The sequence below is a fragment of the Typopeltis vanoorti genome, chromosome 11 (assembly GCF_054136105.1).
Source record: "Typopeltis vanoorti isolate ZY-2024b chromosome 11, IOZ_Tvanoo_1.0, whole genome shotgun sequence".
Taxonomy (NCBI): Eukaryota; Metazoa; Arthropoda; class Arachnida; order Uropygi; family Thelyphonidae; genus Typopeltis; species Typopeltis vanoorti.
Window position 1 is genome coordinate 24,817,270 of NC_143559.1, and position 23,744 is coordinate 24,841,013.

Below are 23,744 nucleotides of genomic sequence, written 5' to 3' on the forward strand. Positions count from 1 at the left end.
AAGACAAAGTCGGTTACATCAGGAGGAAAGGTCATGGCATCAATGTTTTGGGATGCTAAAGGCATTTTGTTTATTAATTATCTTGAAAGGGGTAAAACAATAACCAGGGAATATTATTCCGATCTTTTAATCAGACTAGATGAAAAAATTCGTGAGAAAAGATCCAGTTTGCAGAATAAAAAAAAAATCAGCTTTCATCAGATCAATGCACCTGCCCAAAAAGGTGTTTTGGCAATGGGAAAATTAAGGGATCTGCACTATGAATTGTTGGAACATCCACCCTATTCCCCAAATTTGGCTCCCTCTTACTTCTATCTCTTCCCAAAACTAAAACTCTTCCTTGCTGGGCAGCGTTTTTCTTTGAATCAGGAGGTGATTGCAGCTGTAGAGGGGTATTTTGCAGATCTTACTGAAAACCACTACAGGGATGGGATAATGGCGCTGGAGCATCACTAGAATAAATGTATTAGTCTTAAGGGAGATTATGTTGAAAAATAAAAATAATTTTGAAATTATAAATTCGTTTTTTCAATCCATTGTGTGAATTCTGCCTTGTAATCAACTGTCACTGAAGATGGTCTAAGTTTCAGACCAAAATATGCTCAAAAGAAAAGAGAATGTAAAAACATCAATCATATATTTGCCACAGCAAATCTGATAAATCTGGCTTAGCTCAACACAGAATAGACACAGACCACAATGTTCTTTGGTCTGAAATATACCTACTACATTGTTGTTGGTACAAATATGAACATTTGTTTAAGGAGTGCTGAAGCTTTCCTTCACTGCTTGAAGTTGAATCGGAACAACTATCTTTATTGAAAATATTGGAAAGTGTTATTAGAATAACACACCATTATTATCTTTTCTTTTTTTTTTAATTTTTTTTTTACAGTTAATAACCTATGTTTCCTCAGTTATAATATTACACTATTATAAGTATAACATTAAGCAACTCTTTCTGTTTCAAATCAATCCATTGTTTGCATTCTAGTCAACTGTCACTGCCACTGAAGATGGTCTGTAAGTTTCAGACCAAAATATCTGGCCTTCTAAACAAACAAATAGTATTACTTATGCTTTTTGTTCTTCTATAAATAAGTAATAGAATAAGCAAAACAAAGGTATAATGGGGAGCAAGTTGAATAATTTTATATGGAATAAGAAAGAAATTGGCCAAAACACTAAACTAGCAGTATACAATACAGTGTTCAAACCAGTTTTAAGTTATGGATTTAAAAGCTGGATTAGAAATTAAACTCTTTATCAAAGATTAGAGACCGGAAATATGAAAGTTCTTAAAAAAAAAATAGGGGCCTGAACTGATGGCATAAGTGGTGGAAGAAATTAGGAGGGAACCAGACATTGTTAGCATTCATGAATGCGTAAGCAGAGCTAATTTAAGGTGGCATGGTCACTTAAATAGCATGGAAGAGGTAAGGTTAGTAAAACAGGTGTTTGATGCTAAGATGGCAGGAAAAAGACCCAGAGGAAAACTAGGTGGATTGATTCAGGCACTAAGAAGTGCCTTAGAAGAATGAAATATTAGATATGACAGTCCTTTCCTTCATGCTTGCATGGTGATCAGAAAGCATTATGAAAATTATGGAAACAACTACTGCGTTAGAGTAAAACTTTAGTTTAATATAAACCAAAATAAACACTCAACATTTCGACCTTCACATTAAGGTCATCTGGTGTATACACATATATATACAAAGAAACAAGCTGCACAACAATCTACATGGTATGCTAATCTGTGAAATTACTTAAATCTGTCACTTCTTGTCCATCAGCTACTATTAAAAAACTAATACCCCATTACGCCCATTCTCACAGAATTATGGTGTTCCCAAGGTGCACAAACATAATGTTCTGCTTTAGCTGATATTTGAGGGAACAGACAGCCCTAATTAGCATCTACACTCAAGGAGTTGGTAGGTCATTCCCCCCCCCCTCCTATATAAAGAACACACTACATAAAGAACCAATGTAAAGAACACACTACATAAAGAATAAATTGTATGTGCTCTAGATTCCTTTACTTTAAAACCTACAGTTTGGCTTAGATACATTGACGATGTTTTCATTATCTGGCCACACGGCTGCCAAACGTTAAACACATTCTTTAGCCACCTGAATAAAAAACATGAGCACATACAATTTACTACTGAAATTGAAAATCAGAACTCGCTTCCTTGCCTGGATACACGGGTCACACATCTTCTCTCAGGCAGTCTATCCTTTACTGTTTACCGCAATCCTACACACACCAGCCAATATATACATGCTCAGTGGAGGACTGGCCAGGGTCAGCTAGCCTGTTGAACATTAGACAATATGTTAGAAATTTTAATGACCTTTTAGTAGCTTGAAAATATAACAGAAGTTCCAATATTATTACTGTATGCAACTAAAATGTACGCTGTATTACTGTTTTAATAAAATCATTTTTTGAGGATACTTCATATTTAAGAATATAATAAATAACTCTGAAAAAATAATTCAGATTCGGGTTATGTGAGGCCAACGCATACGTTATATAAGCTCAGATCTTTAGTATTATGACTGCACAATGAAGCTTAGCTGAGAATCCCGGCTTGGGATAGTGACATGCAGCCGGAGTCAACTTTGTATCGAACTATTGTATACATTGCAAAGACAGCAAATATTTTTCATTGTGTCGACCTCAGTTTGAGTGTGCTTCATCAGCTCTTCACCTCATGCTTGCTATATTTTATGTGTTTTATAAAAGGTATGTATTTAATTAATATTTTTATATAATGTGGCCCTATGCCCTTTAATTTAAATATAATGTATTTTCTTTCGCTGTATGAAAGTATAAAAATACTAGATAGTAAATATATTTAAGTTGCAGTCTCAAATAATAATATATATATGCATAATGCAAATTCAATAAATAATGATACATTTTATTTACTCTACAGTTAAAATTGTTGTTAATAATAGATGCATCTATAAAGCATATTTCCACTGATGTGTTCTTGGGGTGTAATTATAATTGTAGATGTTCATTTTTCCCAATGTATTATTTTTAATTAAGTTTTCATTTCAGGAATATTACCCCTACCAGCATGGAAAAGAAAAAGCATAAATCTGGATCACTGAAATGCAAAGAGCAATAATACCACAACCACTAATCAACATCAATGTACAGTTCCGCAACAAATAATCAAGAAACAAGAAACAATACTTATGGTGATGATGCAATGACTTGTGAGTTAGAAGAACAGGAAAGAGCTACTTTGAATGCAGAGACAAATACAATAGCATCCTTTACTCACCAACCCAGGCCCAGTACTTCTTCTGGCTTCATTGTTCCAGTATCTTTACTACCTATAGTTGCAACATCTGAACACATAGCTTCAACTAGTTACAGGGAATCAGATATACTTTCAGGCATAAATTACTTGGTTTCTGAAGAACATCCTATAAATGAACCCAGACAAAAAAATGAAAGATCAACTACTGGAATTTGATACTCATTTGTATGAGAGGAAAATTATGAATGACTCAGTCCCAAGAAAATGGCTAACATATAACAAAGAAAATAGGTGCTTATATTGTTGATACTGCTTGGCCTTTGAGTCTCCCAACACGTGTAATCCATCATCCTTTGTACATGCCTTTAGTGACTACAGGAGTATTAGCCAGAGCTTGGCTTTACACAAATCGACAACAACACATGCCAGAAATGTTCAACAATTTATCACTGTGTGGTTAATGATGACACCTTAGATAATTTTTTTACACCTTCACTAATTAAAAAGAAAGAAGAGTGTTGAAGCAGAGGAGTACTGTCATAAGGATTATAAACATCATAAACATGTTAGGCAAGCAAACAATTCCTTTTCGAGGTCACAAAATGAATCGGCCTACACTCTGGATAATGAGATTCTGAATCATGGCAATTTTTTTAGCTACAGTGCAGTTGATGGCAAAATATCACCCCATTATGGCAGCTTACATTTCTGCAGTACAAAACAAGTCTACACAATGAATCAAACGATTAGAACAACAAGGAAAGGCTCAAAGTAAAGGCCATGGTGGACTTGTTACATACCTCAGTAAAGCAATTTGGATTAACATGTTAATCCAAAATACAGAGAATATGATAATAGAAAGAATTAGTCGTGAAGTTTCTCGAGAATAGAATTATAAAAAAAATTATTCTCTTGAACAGAATAATATTTTGCTCAAGCAAAATATTATTCTATTCAAGTTGATTCAACACAAGATAATTCATCCAATCAGTTTAGCATTATTATTTGGTATGTGCTTAAAGGTGTTACTGTGAGCAACTACTTTCAGGTGTGCCAAGTAATGATGGTACAGAACAGGGACTTTTTGATCTATTGACTGAAACATTACAGCATCTTAAAATTGATTCCAAAAAATGTTTATCTGATAGTACAGATGGAGCTGCAAGCTACCATAACCAGTATAATGATTTACAAATTAAAATAACTGATGTGGTTGATCCACATGTTCATATATGGTGCTATGCGTATGTCTTGAATTTGGTGATAACTGAAGCAACAAAATGTTGCATGCCTGCAGTTTCCTTTTTCAATTTGTTCCGGAATAGCAACTTTTGTGAAAACATCATACACAAGAATGGCTGTATGGATAGAAGTCATTGGAAGTTGTCGCCAGCCTGGCTGGCCAAATGGTTAGCGTATCTGCTCTCCAGCCAAAAGGCTGTGGTTCGAATCCTTCCGTGGGCATGGATGTTTGTGATTGTCTGTGGAAATGCTAGTGGTGGTGGTCGGCAGTAGATGGCATTGTCGTAGTTAGTGGATTGAGTGGTGGAGACAGAGTTGTACAGCAGTTGCCCTCTCTCAATGAGTCTTTGGACTCCCTGGAGATGTCAAATAATAATAATAATAAAAAGACATTTAGGACAAAAAAAAATGAAACGATTAAAGCTAACTGGTGAGACAAGATGGTCAGGAAAATCCAAAGCATCAACAACTATGTCTGGATGTTTTGATGATGCCATCGTAAGTACTTTTGTAAATCTATTGACATGCTTATCAATGATATGCGATTCAGACAAGTTTGATGCAAAAACAAAACAAGAAGCAAATGTTTTACTTCAAGGTCTTTTAAAGTTTGAAATAATATTGAATGCATTTACTTACTTACTTGTATATATTTGAAACTACAGCTCCCATTATCAAGTTATTTACAGACAAATTCTCTAGCTGATTTTTGAGTAAATGTGTTTAACCTAATAATGGACTGTATTGTCCAGTCACTGGATTCACGCTGTATACAACACAAAAAGTTGCTATTGCAGAGAAAGGCCTTGAAGATGAAGCATTGGAAGGTGTTATCAAGCTGTCTCCACAAATCAGCAAAGATCGAGTAATACTGGAATTGTTTTCTTTTGCTCCGAACTTTGATGTATTAAAGCTATTGCTTAATGATGGTGAGAATATGGATTCCAGTTGCAACAAGTGTAAAATTTATAGCACTTGTCCATTGTGTGTACTAAAAATTCTGGCATCCAACAGACTTCATGACAAGACATACGATAACCACTATGAACTTTATGAAGTCATCTGCACACTATCAGTTACTCAAGTCCAATGTGAGAGTTCATTTTGAAAGCTAAAGATCATAAAGACAAGGCTAAGAAATTCACTGTCTGATGATAACTTGGAATCATACATGTTGCTATCCATTGAAAAGAAACTGTTAGATGAATTGGATGCAGAAGCAATTATTGACAGAATCGCACAATCATCTAGTGAATTGAAAGGATTGCTCTTAATATAGTGGAGAGCATGAAATATGCTTTTGAATTACCTATTAATGTGCAAAATGTTCAGTACAAGCAAACTATTTAAAAATATCCACCATTTATTTAAAATTTAAAAAAAAAATTTAGAAATTCAATTAAAACAATCTGTATTTACATTTAGTATCTACTGTATACTTCCAGTAATATATACAATATATGTACACTGTAATTACTAAAAAATATACATTTATTAATTTCACAAAAATTTTAATTGTAACTTTTTTTTCCACTTATGTATTTTTTTAAATTTTATTCATTTCTTATAAAAATTAAATGATAGCCTTATAGTTGTGGGTGCCCCCACCTTTGTCTCCTGACAACCAATATTTTTAGACCCAGTCTGTCTCTGTACATGCTAATCACCACCCTTCACAAAAACTTAGTCATTAACCCCTCAAAAACAGAGCTATAACCATTTGCTTTAATCAACAAACAAGAATTAAAAATTATTAGCAATACATTTATAAATAATCTTCTTCTTCTTCTTCTGCAGCTTCTCCCACTTAAATGGGGTCACTGTTGATGATGAGTCTCCTCCACATCCTCCTGTCTTGGGCTGTCACCACATCCAAGTTCTTCATCCTCGCCTAGCAGCTCCCTCCATCTCTTCTTTGGCTGCCCACGCTTCCTCCTTCCTTGCAAATCCATCTACATGACCCTTCTTCCCACATATTCATCCTCCCTCCTCATCACATGACCAAACCATCTCAACTTTGCCTCCTGTATCTTCGCTCCTAAGTTCGTAACTTTCAATGTTCCCCTTACATAGTCATTTCTCAGACGATCCTTTCTGGTCACACCGCACATCCACCTAAGCATTCTCATCTCTGCTACTTCCATCCTGCTGTTATTTTTCCTCAGGGCCACAGTTTCTATAGCATACGTCATAGCTGACCTCACTACTGTCCTATAGATTTTGCCTTTCAGATTGATCGGCACCCTCTTATCGCATAACACTCCAGCCATCTCCCTCCAGTTCCTCCAACCCGCTTGTATCCTGCATCCCACTTCCTTCTCAGCTCCTCCATCTTCTTCCACTATTGAACCTAAATATCTAAAGTCCCTCACCTTCTTGATGATATTTCCTTCCAGCTCCAGATCTGTCTCCTGGCCGCCGCCCACTAACACTCTCAAAAACAGAGCTATAACAATTTGCTTTAATGAACAAACAAGAATTAAAAATTATTAGCAATACATTTATAAATAATGGCTATAGCAAAAATACTATTGATAAAGTTCTTCAGAAAACTTCATGAAAAAATAATACAGATTACAGTAAAACCATAGCCATTCCATACATCAAAGAGTTATCAGAAAAAAATTGTTAGAATTCTACAACATTATAATCTTAATGCCACTTTTAAACCACCTTTAAATTTAAAAAACATATTCAACTCCTGGAAAGACTTTTAATGTGATTATATTGATCAAGTGCATATAATAAACAACAACTAAGTTATACCAACTAGTTTCACCAACTAAGGCTGTTGGCATCTTCAGGGTACATAACTGATGTAAGGCACTAAAAAGTAAAAAACTGTTACAAACTATAATCAACCGATTCCAATTATCTTAAACAAAGAACAGAGCGCATACAATACATTCATAGAGCGTGGATGATATCACTTGTTGTTATTTAGGAACGTTCTATAGTTGGCACTATAATTCAGTTCTGGCGAGTTGAAGGATCTGATAAGGGTCTTCCAGATCACAGGCAAGATTAGTCCTTGGTTCCTGTTAAGGTTTTGTATACAGCGGGCAACTGTTGTAGCCTCGTTAAAAATTCGGGAGCGGAAGTCCTCCTCCATGTAAGGAATTGTGCTTCTATCCCACTCTATGGTATGGTTTGTTCTTGAGAAATGAAAAGCTAACCCCGATTTTTCTTCTCTGTTATTATTAACGTCACCTGTGTGTTCTTTTTGCCTAATTTCAAGGCTCCTCGAAGTTTGGCCGATGTAATTCAAGCCACACGAGCAGGGTATGTTATAAACTCCAGCATATTTGGAGAAAGGATGGCTATCTTTTGGAGATCTTAAGAATTGTCTAATCGTTTCTGTGGGTTTAAAGGCCACTCTTATTTTATGTGGTCTAAGGAGTCTAGCAATCTTATTGGAAACTGTCACTAAGTATGGAATGACGATGGTAGAAATATAACGTACATCATCTTGTTGTCTTTGTCGGGGTTCAGAGAAAAGTATCTTGTGGACGAGTCTTCGAGGAAATCCATTCATGGTAAGGTTGGTGGATATCAGGGATAGTTCTTCCTGGAAGTCTTGTTGATCTGTTGTAAGGAGAGAGACACGGTTCTTCAAGATGTGTACAATACTAAGTTTCTGAGAAATGTGGTGGCAGGAAGTGAAATGTAAATAACGTCCTGTATTGGTAGGATTGCGGTAAACTGAGAGGTTGATACCACCATTCGGAAGCTTCTTAATTAAAGTGTCCAGAAATGATAATTGGTTATCTTTTTCAAGTTCTAGAGTGAATTTGATTGTGTGGTGTAGAGAGTTGATTTTGTTAAGAAAGTCGAACAGGTCCTTTTTTGTGTGGTTCCAAACGATAAAGATATCGTCCACATATCTCCACCATACTGTGGGTTTAGGGTCTGTTTGAGGTAAGATTTTACTTTCAAAAATCCTCCATAAAGAGATCAGCACAAGATGGAGAGAGGGAGCTACCCATTGCAAGGCCAGTCAATTGCTAATATATGGTTTTATTCCATAAGAAAAAGTTTGATGTTAAAAAATGACGGAACAGAGAAGTAATGTCTTGTGGGAGCAAACTTCCTAAAATGTTGATGACTTCCTCTACAGGTATGTTAGTGAATAGAGATGTAACATCCAGGCTGGCGAGTAAATCCATATTGGAGATAGAGATGTTGTTCAGTTTCTCAACGAAATGTTGCGAATTTTGTATATAAGTATCCGAATTATGGATGTGTGGTTTGAGGAGGACTGCCAGGTGTTTAGATAACCGATAAGTTGGCGAATTGATTCCATCCACAATCGGGCGTAGTGGTATTCCTTTTTTGTGTACCTTAGGAGCGCCATATAGTCTTGGTGTTAGTGGATGCATGGATTTCAATCTACATTTTAAGTCTATAGACCAGTTCACCATATGACGTATTAAATCATTGGCATCATTGTGGTTCTTTAGTGTTGGGTCTGTGACCAGGACACTAAAGGTAGGTTGATGTATTCGACAATAAGCTGTTAATCTTATCTTCGTAATCACTGGTGTTTAAAATCACTGTTGAATTTCCCTTATCTGCCTTCAATATGATAATGTCTTTCTTTTTCTTCAAACTATACAATGTTCTTTTTTCAGAGTAGTGATGTTTTTGTTAGGAGTTCTGGAAGATGAGAGGATGATACTACTTTTTAATCTAATATCATTAGCTAAGGGTTCCGGTAACGACGAGACTGCCTTTTCTATATTACAAATGATATCCACTTTAGGGACATTATGAGGTGTTATCGCAAAATTGAACCCTTTTTTAAGTATATTGATCTCTGGTTTTGTTAATACATGATCTGATAAATTAAAAATAACTTTGCTGTCTGCTAGAGAAGGTTTTGACTTAAAACGTTTTGTATAAAGATCATATAAATCACTAACATCCCTGTGGAGGAAGTCATCAACATTTTAGGAAGTTTGCTCCCACAAGACATTATTCTGTTTAACATCAAACTTTTTCTTATGGAATAAAACCATATATCAGCAATTGGCTGGCCTTGCAATGGGTAGCACCCCCTCTCTCCATCTTGTATTGATCTGTTTATGGAGGATTTTGAAAGTAAAATCTTAACTCAAACAGACCCTAAACCCACAGTATGGTGGAGATACTGTGGACGATATCTTTATCGTTTGGAACCACACAAAAAAGGACCTGTTCGACTTTCTTAACAAAATCAACTCTCTACACCACACAATCAAATTCACTCTAGAATTGAAAAAGATAACCAATTATCATTTCTGGACACTTTAATTAAGAAGCTTCCGAATGGTGGTATCAACCTCTCAGTTTACCGCAAACCTACCAATACAGGACGTTATTTACATTTCACTTCCTGCCACCACATTTCTCAGAAACTTAGTATTGTACACATGTTGAAGAACCGTGCCTCTCTCCTTACAACAGATCAACAAGACCTCCAGGAAGAACTATCCCTGATATCCACCAACCTTACCATGAATGGATTTCCTCGAAGACTCGTCCACAAGATACTTTTCTCTGAACCCCGACAAAGACAACAAGATGATGTACGTTATATTTCTACCATCGTCATTCCATACTTAGTGACAGTTTCCAATAAGATTGCTAGACTCCTTAGACCACATAAAATAAGAGTGGCCTTTAAACCCACAGAAACGATTAGACAATTCTTAAGATCTCCAAAAGATAGCCATCCTTTCTCCAAATATGCTGGAGTTTATAACATACCCTGCTCGTGTGGCTTGAATTACATCGGCCAAACTTCGAGGAGCCTTGAAATTATGCAAAAAGAACACATAGGTGACGTCAATAATAACAGAGAAGAAAAATCGGGGTTAGCTTTTCATTTCTCAAGAACGAACCATACCATAGAGTGGGATAGAAGCACAATTCCTTACATGGAGGAAGACTTCCGCTCCCGAATTTTTAACGAGGCTACAACAGTTGCCCGCTGTATACAAAACCTTAACAGGAACCAAGGACTAATCTTGCCTGTGATCTGGAAGACCCTTATCAGATCCTTCAACTCGCGAGAACTGAATTATAGTGCCAACTATAGAACGTTCCTAAATAACAAGTGATATCATCCACGCTCTATGAATGTATTGTACGCGCTCTGTTCTTTGTTTAATATAATTGGCATCAGTTGATTATAGTTTGTAACAGTTTTTTACTTTTTAGTGCCTTACATCAGTTATGTACCATGAAGATGCCAACAGCCTTAGTTGGTGAAACTAGTTGGTATAACTTAGTTGTTTATTATATGCACTTGATCAATATAATCCCATTAAAAGTCTTTCCAGAGCTTTTTGGTCAAGGAAATTAAACGTTTTTTAACATATTCAACTCCTCTAAGGATCCTCCCCCCCCCTCCCCCACCACTGGCACACCCAGGAGTTTATTGCACCTGTAACTTACCTTATATTGAAGAAACTGGATGTACAATCCCTATCCATAAAAAAGAACACAAGGAGCACATTAAATTTAACAATTTTGGAGAAGCAGGCCTCTCAGATCATGCTCTTAACACCCTACACCAAATTGATTGGAAAAGTACTTGGTGTAGGGTGTTATGAACGGAAATTTAAAGAAGCATGTGAAATTTCAATTAACTACCCCAAATCTTAACAATAATAGTGGCATAAAAATCCCAAAAATTTGGATGGCACACATTCAGCCCACTTAGTTTTCCAGTAAACCCTAACTTTAGGACTCTAAGCAATTTTCAGCTTTTATTGGCCACTATTCATACTGGTGTGTTGTAATTTATGTGTATGCTTATATAAGTATTTGTTTTGGTGTGAGCATGTTGCTCTCCAGCTTAATTTAATTTTAACCTAATAATATTAATAACAGGACTCTAGCTTTGATGTAGTAAGATTTTTTTTTTTTTTTTTTTTTTTTTATACAAGAGGTCAGGCCAATGGTTTTAATGGTTGATCAGTAACTTTAGCATACCATGTAGATTGTTGTGCAGCTTGTTTCCTCGTATATGTGTATACTTCAGATGATGACCTTAATATGAAGGTCGAAACATCAAGTGTTTATTTTGGTTTATATTAAATTAAAGTTTTACTCTAACATGGTAGTTATTATTATTATAATTATTATGAGACACCTCCTGGGAGTCCAAAGACTCATCGATTGAGGGTACCTACTTTGCAACTTTCCATCTCCACCACAACTACAATCCACCAACCACAACAAACCCCAAATACCATCATCATCATCTACACCAACCCCTCGGCCGACCAGGCCGGCAGCTGTTTCCATAATTTTCATAATTCTTAGATATGACATTATTGGCAGGTTGTCAATATACTAATTTGGAGGATAATTGTTGATCGATTATTAATAATATAAACTTAATTATGTAGTACTATCATAGTAACCCGAACACCCCTTGAGGACACATATCAAGAAAATGATGATGACGAAGAAAATTCCAAGACTTATTTACCTGAGGAAAAGAATGTGCAGTTTCTAAGATAATGAAATCTACTATCTGATTTTATTATTTTTTAACAGCTTTGTCTTATTAATCACTTGTGTTCTGATTTATTAACAATATTTTGTTAATATTCACTTATTAGTGAAGTGTCAATTAATCATAATATGAAAATTAAAATATTCATTCTTCCTCTCATTTTATCCTAATAACTTATTTAACATTATCAATGTCATAACATGCATTAAACCTTTTAAAAACCTAATTATAAAATTTAAAACATGAAAAAAAATTAAACTCATATACCTCAGAAAGAATCTGATACTGCCCTCTTCTTGCTAAGGCAATAGTAAGTAAATCATACACAGCAGTCACATTGTGATAAGAATGGATTCTTGCATCTTTAAATTCTGGTGACCTATCTAGAACAGCATTTCTGACTGCCTAATTAAAACATAATAGAATAAAAAATTCAAAATAATAAATTATATGACGCATTATTTGGAGTGTTAATAAATTTACTTAAAGATTATATTTTATTATACTCTTTAAGTAACTTTTAAAAGTATTTAAAGTATTAACTCTCCCATCTTCACTTAATGTATTAGGACTATTGGCTTTTCTTATGGCCAAGTAAACTTAGCTTTGGTGATCCTAATTTTTGCTAGAATAATCCTATTTCAATTGCATATTTTCTCCATCCAGTCTGCTTTATACAGGAGGTTTCTTCTGAGTTTCTCAGAAGAAACATCTCTTATTGAGTTGCTCACTCACTATATGTCATGTCATAGAGGATCACGTCTCCTTAAATTTCCATAACAATTCCAGAACACTCCAGAGAGTTCTATAGCTCACACTCTTCCTCCTATACAGAAATAGCTTCTCACAGTACAAATCCTATCCATAGTTTTATCAATAACAATATGCTCTGTTCCGCTTCTTCATCTGATAGTCTTGCTTCATTTCTTGCAAGAAAGATTATGCCTTACTTTCCTTTACCAACCAAGATCAGATTTCTCTTCTGGGGTGAATTACACCACTAGCCTTTTCTTGTACATACATCACATCTGTAGTTTCAAAAACTCCAAAAAAATAACTTGCTGTCCTTATTTGCTCAAGACATTAGATCGATTTTACAGAGATTTCTGTAAAATCGATCTCAAAAATTTGGTTAATAAATTTATTGCGAGAGATTTTACAAAGGCCCCTTTTCCTCAAAAAAAAAAACTTTTTTTTCTTTTCTTTCCTTCACTCTCTGGATAGGACCATGATTTACTTTAGCTTCTTTCTCTTCCCTTTTTACGCTTAATGTCTCAGTATTTCCTCTCCGTAGAAGTTGGTCAGACTTCCTAGCCTTTAAATTAAAGATACCAAGAAATTATATGCTTGGTTTAATCCTTTATCGAAGTGTAAGCAAACAAAGTTTGCGTCTGAAATATTTTCAGAACTGGGGCAACTCGTGGTAAAGGTGGTATGAGTTCACATCACTTGCCTTAGTATCCCATAATGCAAAGCACATCTCCTTGCGGACATTTAAAATGCTATGCATTATGGGAAGGTCACTACCCAGACCGGTTTCGACCTTTATTGAGGTCTCATACCACCTTTACCACAAGTTGCCCCAGTCCTGAAAATACTTCAGGTGCAAACTTTTTTTGTTTACACTTGGATAAAGGATTAAATAAAGTATATAATTTCTTGATATCTTTAATTTATAGTATAACCAAGTGGGAAAAACTTTCAAGAACTTCCTTGCCTTTGTTTCACCCAACTCTTTATTTCTCAGACACTTGTTTACTACAATTCTTGTTTTATATGTTTTGTGTCTTTCTCTCTCAGCATTTACTAACCTATCGCCCCTCTTTCTTTTGTCATAAATATTTCTCCACACAGGATCCCTTTTTTGAGTCTCGACAATAAGGGACTTTCCCAGCTCTGATTGTGGAGGTTTATTTCTGATACTCTCTACCTTCTCTATTCTACATATGTTGATCTTGTTACAGTATTTCCTTACAGGGTCTTTCTCTTTCCCTAGATTACTTGCTAGTGCAACACTTGAAATTATGTAAGCACTAGTTAAGACTTCCTTGTGGAGATTTTCATCTACTGAAGGATTTTTGGAAGAGTTAGATGGGTCATGTTGATCCACGTTTCTATTCTCTTCTCCTTGCACTTATTTATTTGCTCAGTTCAATTACCAATTCTTATTTCCTGAGCCTTCTGAGTTCTGCCTTTTCTAGAATGCATACTGAATTCCCATTAAGGAAATTTTCCTTTCATGGAAATCGCAAGAGAATTTATATCTCTCTAAAAAATCCAATCCCATAATAATTTGAACGCTCAGGTGAGAGGTCTTGAGGAGAACTAGTAACTCTTAGACATTCAAAGTCAAATTCAGGAAGCTTAATGTCAACTTTCACCTTTTTCGGTGCACAGATCTCAGCCTTTAGAGATGTCCGTTAATCTGAACAGTTTTCTCAGCTGTAATAAGTCATTCAAGACACCGGTGCTTATTCTCTTGAAGAATGACCCAGTTATTACAGAGACTTGGGATCCAGTGTCCAGTAGGACATCACAAGGTATCCCTTTTACTAAGCCTCGAATGATCATCAGAGATTTCTCAGGCTTCTCCCTGATATTGTCTTTTCTTTTACTCAGGTTGTTTACTTACTGAACAGCTGCGAGTAATAATAATATTTGACTCATATCTAGTTCCTCTGGGGGGGGGGGGGGGGGATTTCCCATTCTTAAAGCAACCAAGCAAAATGCCTAAATTTGTTACAGCTGTAATATTAGGGGAGCTTTCCTCTTTTACTTCACTATTTTCCTTATCTTAACATGATATATTTTGGCAGTTTCTCATTTTGAGCTCTTCTAGTTGCTTAATAATTGCATCTAGCCACTCAATTAATGGCTGTTGTAGCCTCTCTACCTCCTGTCTAAAGAGCAATCTTAATGCCTCCATGTCTAAGGAGTCTGTCAACTTTGGTATGGTCAATTATCTCTTGTCTATTACCTTAATTTGAGTCGTATTCTCTAGGTCTCCCCTCCTTCATTTTCTTCCCTTTCTCTTGAAAATTTTTCTTTCAGCATATCAAGATTTGTCTTCCCTTAGTGTTATTGGTGGAATCACCTAACTGCTCAACGGAGTGCACTTGTCTGGGATTAGAGGCGGGATGAATATCGCCAAGTCTCTCCTCTGTTTCTCTGACCACGAGGTAACACTCCTCTAAGTTCTTTATTTTTTTTTTTGTACGCCATTTTTTTTTAATTCATTCTTCAACCCCAAGAGAAACTGAGAAAACTGCTTAATCTAAATGAGGCTTTTCCTCTCCGGAAACACTCAGACTATTTGCAAGGATTAGTAGCCTATTATAAAAGTCTGTTACACTTTCTTTGTTTCCTTGTGCGTGTTTTTTTTCCTTCTTTTTTTTTCTTTTGTTTTTTTTTCTTTGTTTCCATATATTTGGACTTACACTTCTCACTTTGGAATATTGGGATATTAAAGTATCCTTAAACTCTGAATATTCCATCTCCCTATCTTTCTTAACTCTTCAACAAACCCAAAATACAAGAGTACATCATCATTATCATCTCCAGAAAAAGATGGAATAACACAGTGAGGATTTACAGTCCTAAAGAACTCCTCATCATTCAAAGTGCTCGCTTAGTAATTCTACTATTTCAACTGATTCAGTTACCTCTCTACCACTGGCATTCCTTAAAATCATTCTGCCATATACATTTTTTATTTTACTTGTAGCATATCGAAAGAGCTCTCTGGGATTCTCTTTAGCTTGCATTGCTAATTTCCTTTCATAATCTGCTTTTGCTTTTCTTACCACACTAGTTACCCTTCTGACCTGTGCTTTATACTGTTCGTGTGCCTGCAGGTCACCTTTCTCCTTAAAATTCCCTCCGCAATTTTTTTTTTTGCAGCTCAAGCTTAATGGTGTTATTCATCCATTTAACCCCCACTCGATTTACTCTCCGGACTCGAGGTATGCAGGCAGCCATTACCTCCTTCAAACGCTCCTTTACCACTTCCCACTATCAACAACCAGCCCTTGCAGTTTTACACGTCATGGCACTGAACCAAGCAATCTCCTAAGCTTGTCATACTTACCAGCCCAGTAATTCCATATGTACCCTGTCTTAATTGAAAATTCCACACATTTAGCCACCTCCCAGATCAAGACCTTATGATTACTCTCACCAATTGGTAACAACGTGATCATATTCAGTACAGTCAAATTCTCAGATGCAATTACTAGGTCGAGCATTCTCAAACCCCTAGTATATTCCATTACATGCTGTCTCAAGTAGTTATCCCTTAGTAACTGCATAAAATCCATTTCCTTCCTCCCATGTGTCCTCTCCTCCTTCCAATCAATGTTACCATAGTTGAAATCCCCCATAATAATTACCTGTCATCCACTCATTGAGTCTATTTGCCTATGCATACCATCTCAATCATCTATTCCATCGCCTGGTCTATAGCAGCACCCAACTGTATATTTTGTTCTGTTGGCCTCAATCTCACACCAAATAGTCTCATATGTGCTATTTTCACTATCCTGCAGTTGAACTTCTATTCTCTTTGGCTGCAGTTCATCAGCTATCATCAATAACTCTTCTCCCCATTCGTTTCTCTCTGTCTTTCCTGAACACACTATACCCTTCACATTCTAACCCACTAAACTATATCATCTTCTGTTAGCCATGTCTCACTAATGCCAATAACCTATGGTCAGGAAGAGCCAACCAAGGCCAAAAATTCCTCCTTGTTCCTAATACTCCTGGCATTAGTGAACATAAAGTGCAAAAGTCTCCTAGTCCCATCCCTATCTTGATGCCTTATACTAACTATCCCATTCTGGTTTGTTGTCCTTGATACTAACTCAGGCATATTATACACATTCTTACACTCAACTGCCTCGCTGATGTTTGCATATCCACTCAACAGCTTCCTCCCCCCCCCCCCAATAGCTCTAGTTTCCCTGATTCTGCACATCCACTTTATTCAGCAACACTTTTTCCAGTCTCCGCACACCAAATCCATTCAGATGCAAACCATCCTTCTTGTATAAATCCTTTTCCCCATCGAACTCACTCCACACCACTCCTCCTGCATAACCTGAGCATAGAGTCATTTGCAATTATGGCCCGCCTTCTCAACTCTACTCTGTCATACCACGGCAACAGACTCATTATCTTAATTCTCTCACTCTTTTCTTTTGCTACCTTTAGTAATTCCTTCAAGTCCTCTCTCATAGCAAATTTTTCACCTTTTAAGTTCCTGCCACTACTATAATTTCTTTCACCCTATGATTTTGTCCTCTAACAGCCTCACTTACATCATTAATTTTCGCACCGGGAAAGCACGATTTTGTCAAACTCTCATCTATTAGACCTTTTACTACTGCATCACCATATAACACTCACTCCTTAATTTTTCTTTCACCTCCCGATCATGTTCTCATTTTTATTGTGATGCTTTTGATTCTTTTTGTTAGCTGATCCACTTGGTAGACATTTTTGTAATCACTCCAGCTGCCGCTTTGCCCTATGCATCACTCTGTACAACCGAGCGATCTCTAAAAATTTCCTCTAGTCACTGACTAGATTCGAAACGAATCTTCCTTCGAGCGATCAAGCGCCATGGTGTGCAAATGCAAAAGCATCCACTGAGCTACACAGGCTCTTAATTTAAAGAGACTGTCATGAAAAAAAAAAGAAATTATACAAATGTTTCTGTCAAAGTTAGTCAAAAGATGCCCTGAAAATACAGAGAAAAATGTAAGAAAGCTAAGCTATGCACAAAGCCAGCTAAAGAAAAATCACGGGAAGACAAGTAAGAATATGAAAGACAAATATCAAGAAGGTATCAAAATGTCCTGTAAAAGGAATCATAGAATAATAGAAGATAAAAAAAATAAGATATTCTAGATGTCTGGAGAATTACTCTGAAAGCTTTTATATGAATGGTAGAACAATGGTAAAAAAAAGTTCAACAATGCAACAAGTAAATATATCAATACTTCAGGTAGGAAAAAACCATAAGAAACTAAAATGTGGAAAAGTAACTGAGCAGATGATATCTGACCACTAATGCTAATATATCGAAGTGAACTGTTTTACAGTAACCATACTACATAGTTTAGATAAGTTGTTTTTGGATTCAGTATTTTAAAAGTATATATTGAAGATGTAAATTCTTTCAGAAGAGAAAAATAATTTCTTTATTTATTGTCCAGTATTACTAAACTTAACTTGTATTAAATTCAACATTTTCTTATAATTTTTCTGTATAGCACTATAACAACAACCTCCCACTTGCTTCATAGAAATCTAAAAAATGATTTAGTAAATCAAAAATTGGAGAGAATTATGTACTTACCATAGCTTCACTGATAAACAGTAGCAAAAGAATTTCTTCATTTTCATCTTTTGGCAAGAAGAGACTACAAAATTGGTTAAAATAAGTAAATTATACTGTTTGAAGTTAAAAATAAAAGAATATAAAAAAAAAAAAAACTGAAATAAATTTTAAAATTTAGAAAAAAGTTGCTAAAGATCCAGTGACATACTGGATGTTTAAAAAGTCTTTTCTAATATTACATTTCTGCAGTTTTTAACAACACAATACTGAGTATGATCATTTTAATATATGTGCAACAAGATAAAATAAAATCTTGCTTTACTTTTTTCAAAATGTTTCCCTTTTGCCTTCACAAACACCCAAAGTCTGTGAGGCCACATACTGATGGCAACACACAACAGAAACACTGCCACTGCTTGCTCCAAATCTACCTTCAGGCTGGCAATGCTGGGGTGTCATTTCTTGTAGGCCTCTCAAGCTCCGACCACAAGCTGAAGTTCAATGGATTCAGATTGGGACTTCCAGATGACCAATCAGATGGTGATATATGGTCAGGCACAATTCCCCTCCAATGACTGTTGTGTGGTCCTTTCCTTGTGTGTAAGGGTTGAATCCTGCTGGAAGGGTCCACTGCCTACCGTGAAACAAGGTGTTGTTCAGGGGGCCAAACCACAAGTTTCAGCATAGTGTCTTTATACACTTTGGCAAAGGTTTTGACCCCTCTTTCTTTCAGAAATACAACTTGGATATCCCCCCAATACATCAACCCCCCCCCCCATCAAACCATCACTGACATAGGATGACCTCTCTGAATCCTGAGTTATGGTACATGCTGTGCAACCATCTGGGACATATAACTGATTGTTTAAAGAGTAGTTACATTGAAGAACAGTTAAACGACTCTTCACAGCCCACACAACCTGTTGCATCCTAGAGCAGCATGGTTGACCTGTTCTTTGGCAGACAGATATGTCTTCTGTATCATTATAATGGTTAATAGTCTGATACATAAAATAACAGGTGGCTGCATTTCAACCTTTTTTTTTTATGTTGAGCCCATATACGAGAGGTTGGTTGATCAACCTATGGCACATTAGTACCATATGAGTAGTGGGTTGCAAAAGGAGAAACTTGTTTATTGTATTCCTTGGGAAACACATCAGTGGGAAAAATGTTCCACAATACAGCAATAGCAGGAATGAAGGAGGAGGAAAGAAGCTTGTTCTGTGGATTTCAAGGTGTACTGAAGGGATGTTGAACAGCAGCTGCACATATTCCAACAGGCTTAGTACTAAGTGTGAGAATTATTGATGCTATTTTAGATGAACATTTGCAATGGAAATATTTATAGAATACACACGCTGCAGAAACCAAACATCTGTGTGAAAATGGGAGGAGTTAGTTGGTAAGAGATGGGTCATTAAATCAATCTAATTGTTCTCCTCTGTATTGAGTCAAACATTTTAAGGGAGCTCTTTGTGAAAGCAGTATTCAATAGCTGGGTAGATCTGTGATTTATATAAGGTTAACAGCTGTTCAGAGGTGAAGTAATGTCTTGAGCAAAAGAGAAAGCCTAGTTTTTTAGAAACTGAGGATGCAATGGTTATGATATGTTTATGCCAGGAGAGGCTTGATGTCAGGGTGATTTCAAGAAGAGAAATCTTATCTTGTCTGAAAATTTAGGAGGTGTTGTCAAGAATAATACTAAGAGAAAATAGAACCTCATAAACCCCAATGGAGAATGGATTGGAGATCAGAATTGAGGCCAGTGGTGGTTCGTGTTCTGTAGTTTGAGGTGAGTTGTGTAGAGTAAGATTTATCAAATGAAAGGGAGGAGTGAAATATGCTGTCATCTGCAAAACTGTGTATTGGGTTGGAGGTCAACTGAAGTAGGTCATCGATATATAGAAGGAAGAAGGTTGGTGAGAGAACAGAACCTTGTGGAACCCCAGAATTCCAACCTTGTGAAGTGTTATTACAGTTAGACAGTTCTCATACTCTCACTGCTGCATGTTAACCCATAACTAAACAACTCATTCTCTCTCTCTCTCTCTCTCTCTCTCTCTCGATAAACACGCAAATGTTGGCTGCATACAGTGCCACTAACAGAACTGGGCTCACACAATTCTGTGGGCAATGTGGGGGTGTGCAGAAGTTGTAACAGTATTTATGGTAAGACTGTATATAATAAAATAACAAAATATAACATGCAGAAAATCCCTACAAGGAAAGGAATCAGAAAGCTGATTTTTTAAGTCCATCTTTATTTAACACAGCCATTGGATTCAAGACATCATGAAAGGCCAGCTTATTTTATGCCCCTTATATTATTGTGTTTTTTTTCCTTAGAATAATTAGTTTGCGTTATAGCATATTACTGAAGATTTTGTGTTTTTATTGTATTTGATATATTTCCTGATATTTACTTGAAACCTTCCAATATTAAAGTAGTACCATGAAATAGACAAGAATGTGCAAGAATGCACAGAGCCGCAATAAAGAGGAATGCTATGAATAGTGAAGAGGTGAGTATATAACTTATCACCTTTATTGTCCATGCAAGTGCCAGGATTATTAGGAACAAAGCAGTAGAGGTTTGTTGGTGATAACCTTGCGACCTCAGATTGTTGGCATTAATTCATACCTGATTGTCAGAAGCAGATATGCTAACTAGTACTGAGTGTAAAAGGTACAGTATTTTTAGGAAGGATAGACAAGATAGGAGAAGTGGGGGTGTGATGTTAATGATATCAGACAATTTAAGTCTGGTTAGGGTAGGACACTATGACTACAACATTAGGAACAATTTTCTATGTAGTAGTGAGTTTAAAACTAACTGGTATGAGGTGGAATTTATCAAGATCAAATATGGTGTGGTTTTGTTACAGACTTAGTAGAACAGTTGCTGATGATGACAAAATGTACTGCCAAGTCAACTTCATGGACTGCTAAATGAATAATCATCATGGGTGACCTTGATTATCCAAACACTGACTGGATAGCAATGAAATCTCATGAGAAGAATAAAACCACATTTATTGAACTGCTGCAAAAAACTTCCTCAAGAAGCATATAATAGAAGGAACTCAAGATCAGATTACAGTCTCAGTCTAAGTATAAACACTCATATACTTAGCCACTTGGCCTGGAAAGTGGCCAAGTATACGAGTGTTTCATTTAGAAAAACTTACATGCTGAACTACAAAATAGGAAATTATGACAAAACTGAGGAGAAATACAGGTAATTCTCATTATACATGCTTTTGTTATCCAGGTTTCTGCATATCTGCAGTTACATTTTGATACAAAAGAACTACTACTGTTTTCTATCCAAGGTCATGGACGCACATGCACCTTGCTTCCGTCCATTGTGCCCACTGGCTGATTTGTCCATTCTGTGTCCCTACTGCATTACTTAGTCTATCCGTTATTGTCCTTGTCTGTAAATATGAAGATGTGATGAAAGATGTTTTGCCATGAGAGTCACAATCATTCTACAATTTCAACATGATTTGCCAGTCAATGCTGAAAGACTGCAGTTGTAGTTGATGTTGCTGCTGAAGCATTTCACAAGTTCTTCAAAACTAAAAACAGCGGAAGGAGGTTACCCAATGAGGTATTTAACCTAGATGAAGCTAGTCTGTTTCAGAAGCATATGCCCAGTCGTACCTATCTATCTAATGAAGAGAAGAATATAGAATAAGATCCCTGATGGTGTGCCACTCAGAAAACCCATGGTCACTAAAAGGACACATATACTTGTTTGGAGAGGAATAAGGAAGGCTAGATACCATCACAAATTTTCAGTAAATATGTTTCAGTAGATTTGAATAATGTATTAATCTTGAAAACAAATAACTATTTTAATAGTTATTTGTTTTAGATTTCCTATTTATAGTCAGAAAATTGAAAAGTTCACACTTGGATTAATAAAATCCTGGGTTTTCAATGCTCTAGAGTGTTGGAAACACATAATGTGCCTTCTAGAAAATTCACACAATAATTTTCTTCATCAAGCTCAACAACTTCCCACCCCCCTCTTCCTGTACAAAAGATTTCAAAGGAAAATTATCAAACCCTTAAAAATCAACATGCTGTGACTATCTTCGAAATGACCAATAAATCTTACTGTTCTAATGGAACCTTCAATATCCGATAAACATTTCTTTTCTTATATGAGGCAATTCATTTATCAAGTTCCAAAGCTCCTATAAAATTTTTCCAGTTGTGGAAGAAGCATAACAGCTAAACAACTTTCAAAACATCTTTCTTTCTGAAAGACTATTACTCGTGGCACTTTTTCTCAGATCTCTCTTGTTCCAAAAATTCTTCTATATCACTACATATCTGTATCTCTTTCCTTACTCAACAGCTATCTCCAGCTGTTTACTAGTCACAGTGTTCTTTTTTTACTCATGCATAACTACAGAATAACACGTATTCCACAGTAACTAACTTTTTATTAAGTAAATATTTGGTCTTATGTATCATAAAACATCATCAGCACAACTAATGAACAACTATAGGAAATGAATTCAAAAAACAGTAGTATGCATGCTTAAATTGGAATCCCTCTACGTATACACTCGCTTCATGGATTAAAATCTACTGGACTGAAATTAAAATTACTTAAATTAAAATATAGCAGATAAATTATTGAATACAATTGAGGATAACAATTTTCCAAACTTTTGGAACAGTGAGACAGTCATTTTGATTAAGATGAGGTCTATGAAGTTAGGCTTCAGCACTTTCTTTTTATAAACATTCATGTTTGTATGTGGATCTATGTAGTAACTTGGCGTTTTGCCACTGGACTCTGTGGTTAGCATTTTTAATTCTATTTTGTGCAAGGCCAGATTTGTGAGGTCTGATAAGGCAGATGTGTTCTTGATGTTCAGAGATATGTTTATTTTTTTATTTACAGACCTTCCTGTTTGTCCATAGTAAAACAAGTTACACGAACATGGTATTTGGTATATGGCAGGCAGCATCATTGGTGAGAGTTTGTCTTTTGAAGAAGGTAGCAAGTTGTGAATTTGGTTGATGGATTTGTAAGTAGCAATGAGTTGATATTTTCTATAATTTTGCCACACGTTAAGAGATGTCTTTAATATATGGTATAAGAGTCCTGTGGACTTCTTCTTGTCTTGGTTGATTTGTAGGAGAGTGGTTAATTATTTTTTGGGTTATTATTGGATTATATCCATTTAATAAGCCTGTTTCTTTAATTTCCAATTCTTGTTTTAGGAATTTTTCAAAAGAAAAAATCTTGTGTGCTCTAGATACTAAAGATTTTATGATGGCATATTTTTGAGAAAAAGATGGTGAGCTGATGTATTAAGGATAATAACAACCCAATTTGAAA

The 23,744-nt window shown here is 35.8% G+C and overlaps 1 protein-coding gene across 2 annotated transcripts in view; it reads right to left on the reverse strand.

The window, feature by feature from the left end:
- Ttc7 (tetratricopeptide repeat domain 7) overlaps positions 1 to 23,744 on the reverse strand; it is a 371,341-nt gene that overhangs the window by 197,963 nt on the left and 149,634 nt on the right. For both annotated transcript variants that reach the window (XM_090400945.1, XM_090400946.1), the window contains exons 7-8: positions 18,395 to 18,458; positions 12,301 to 12,438 (exon numbers count right to left, since the gene is read on the reverse strand). In XM_090400945.1, the coding sequence (XP_090257071.1) occupies positions 12,301 to 12,438; positions 18,395 to 18,458 (202 nt within the window). The remainder of the gene's footprint in view (positions 1 to 12,300; positions 12,439 to 18,394; positions 18,459 to 23,744) is intronic.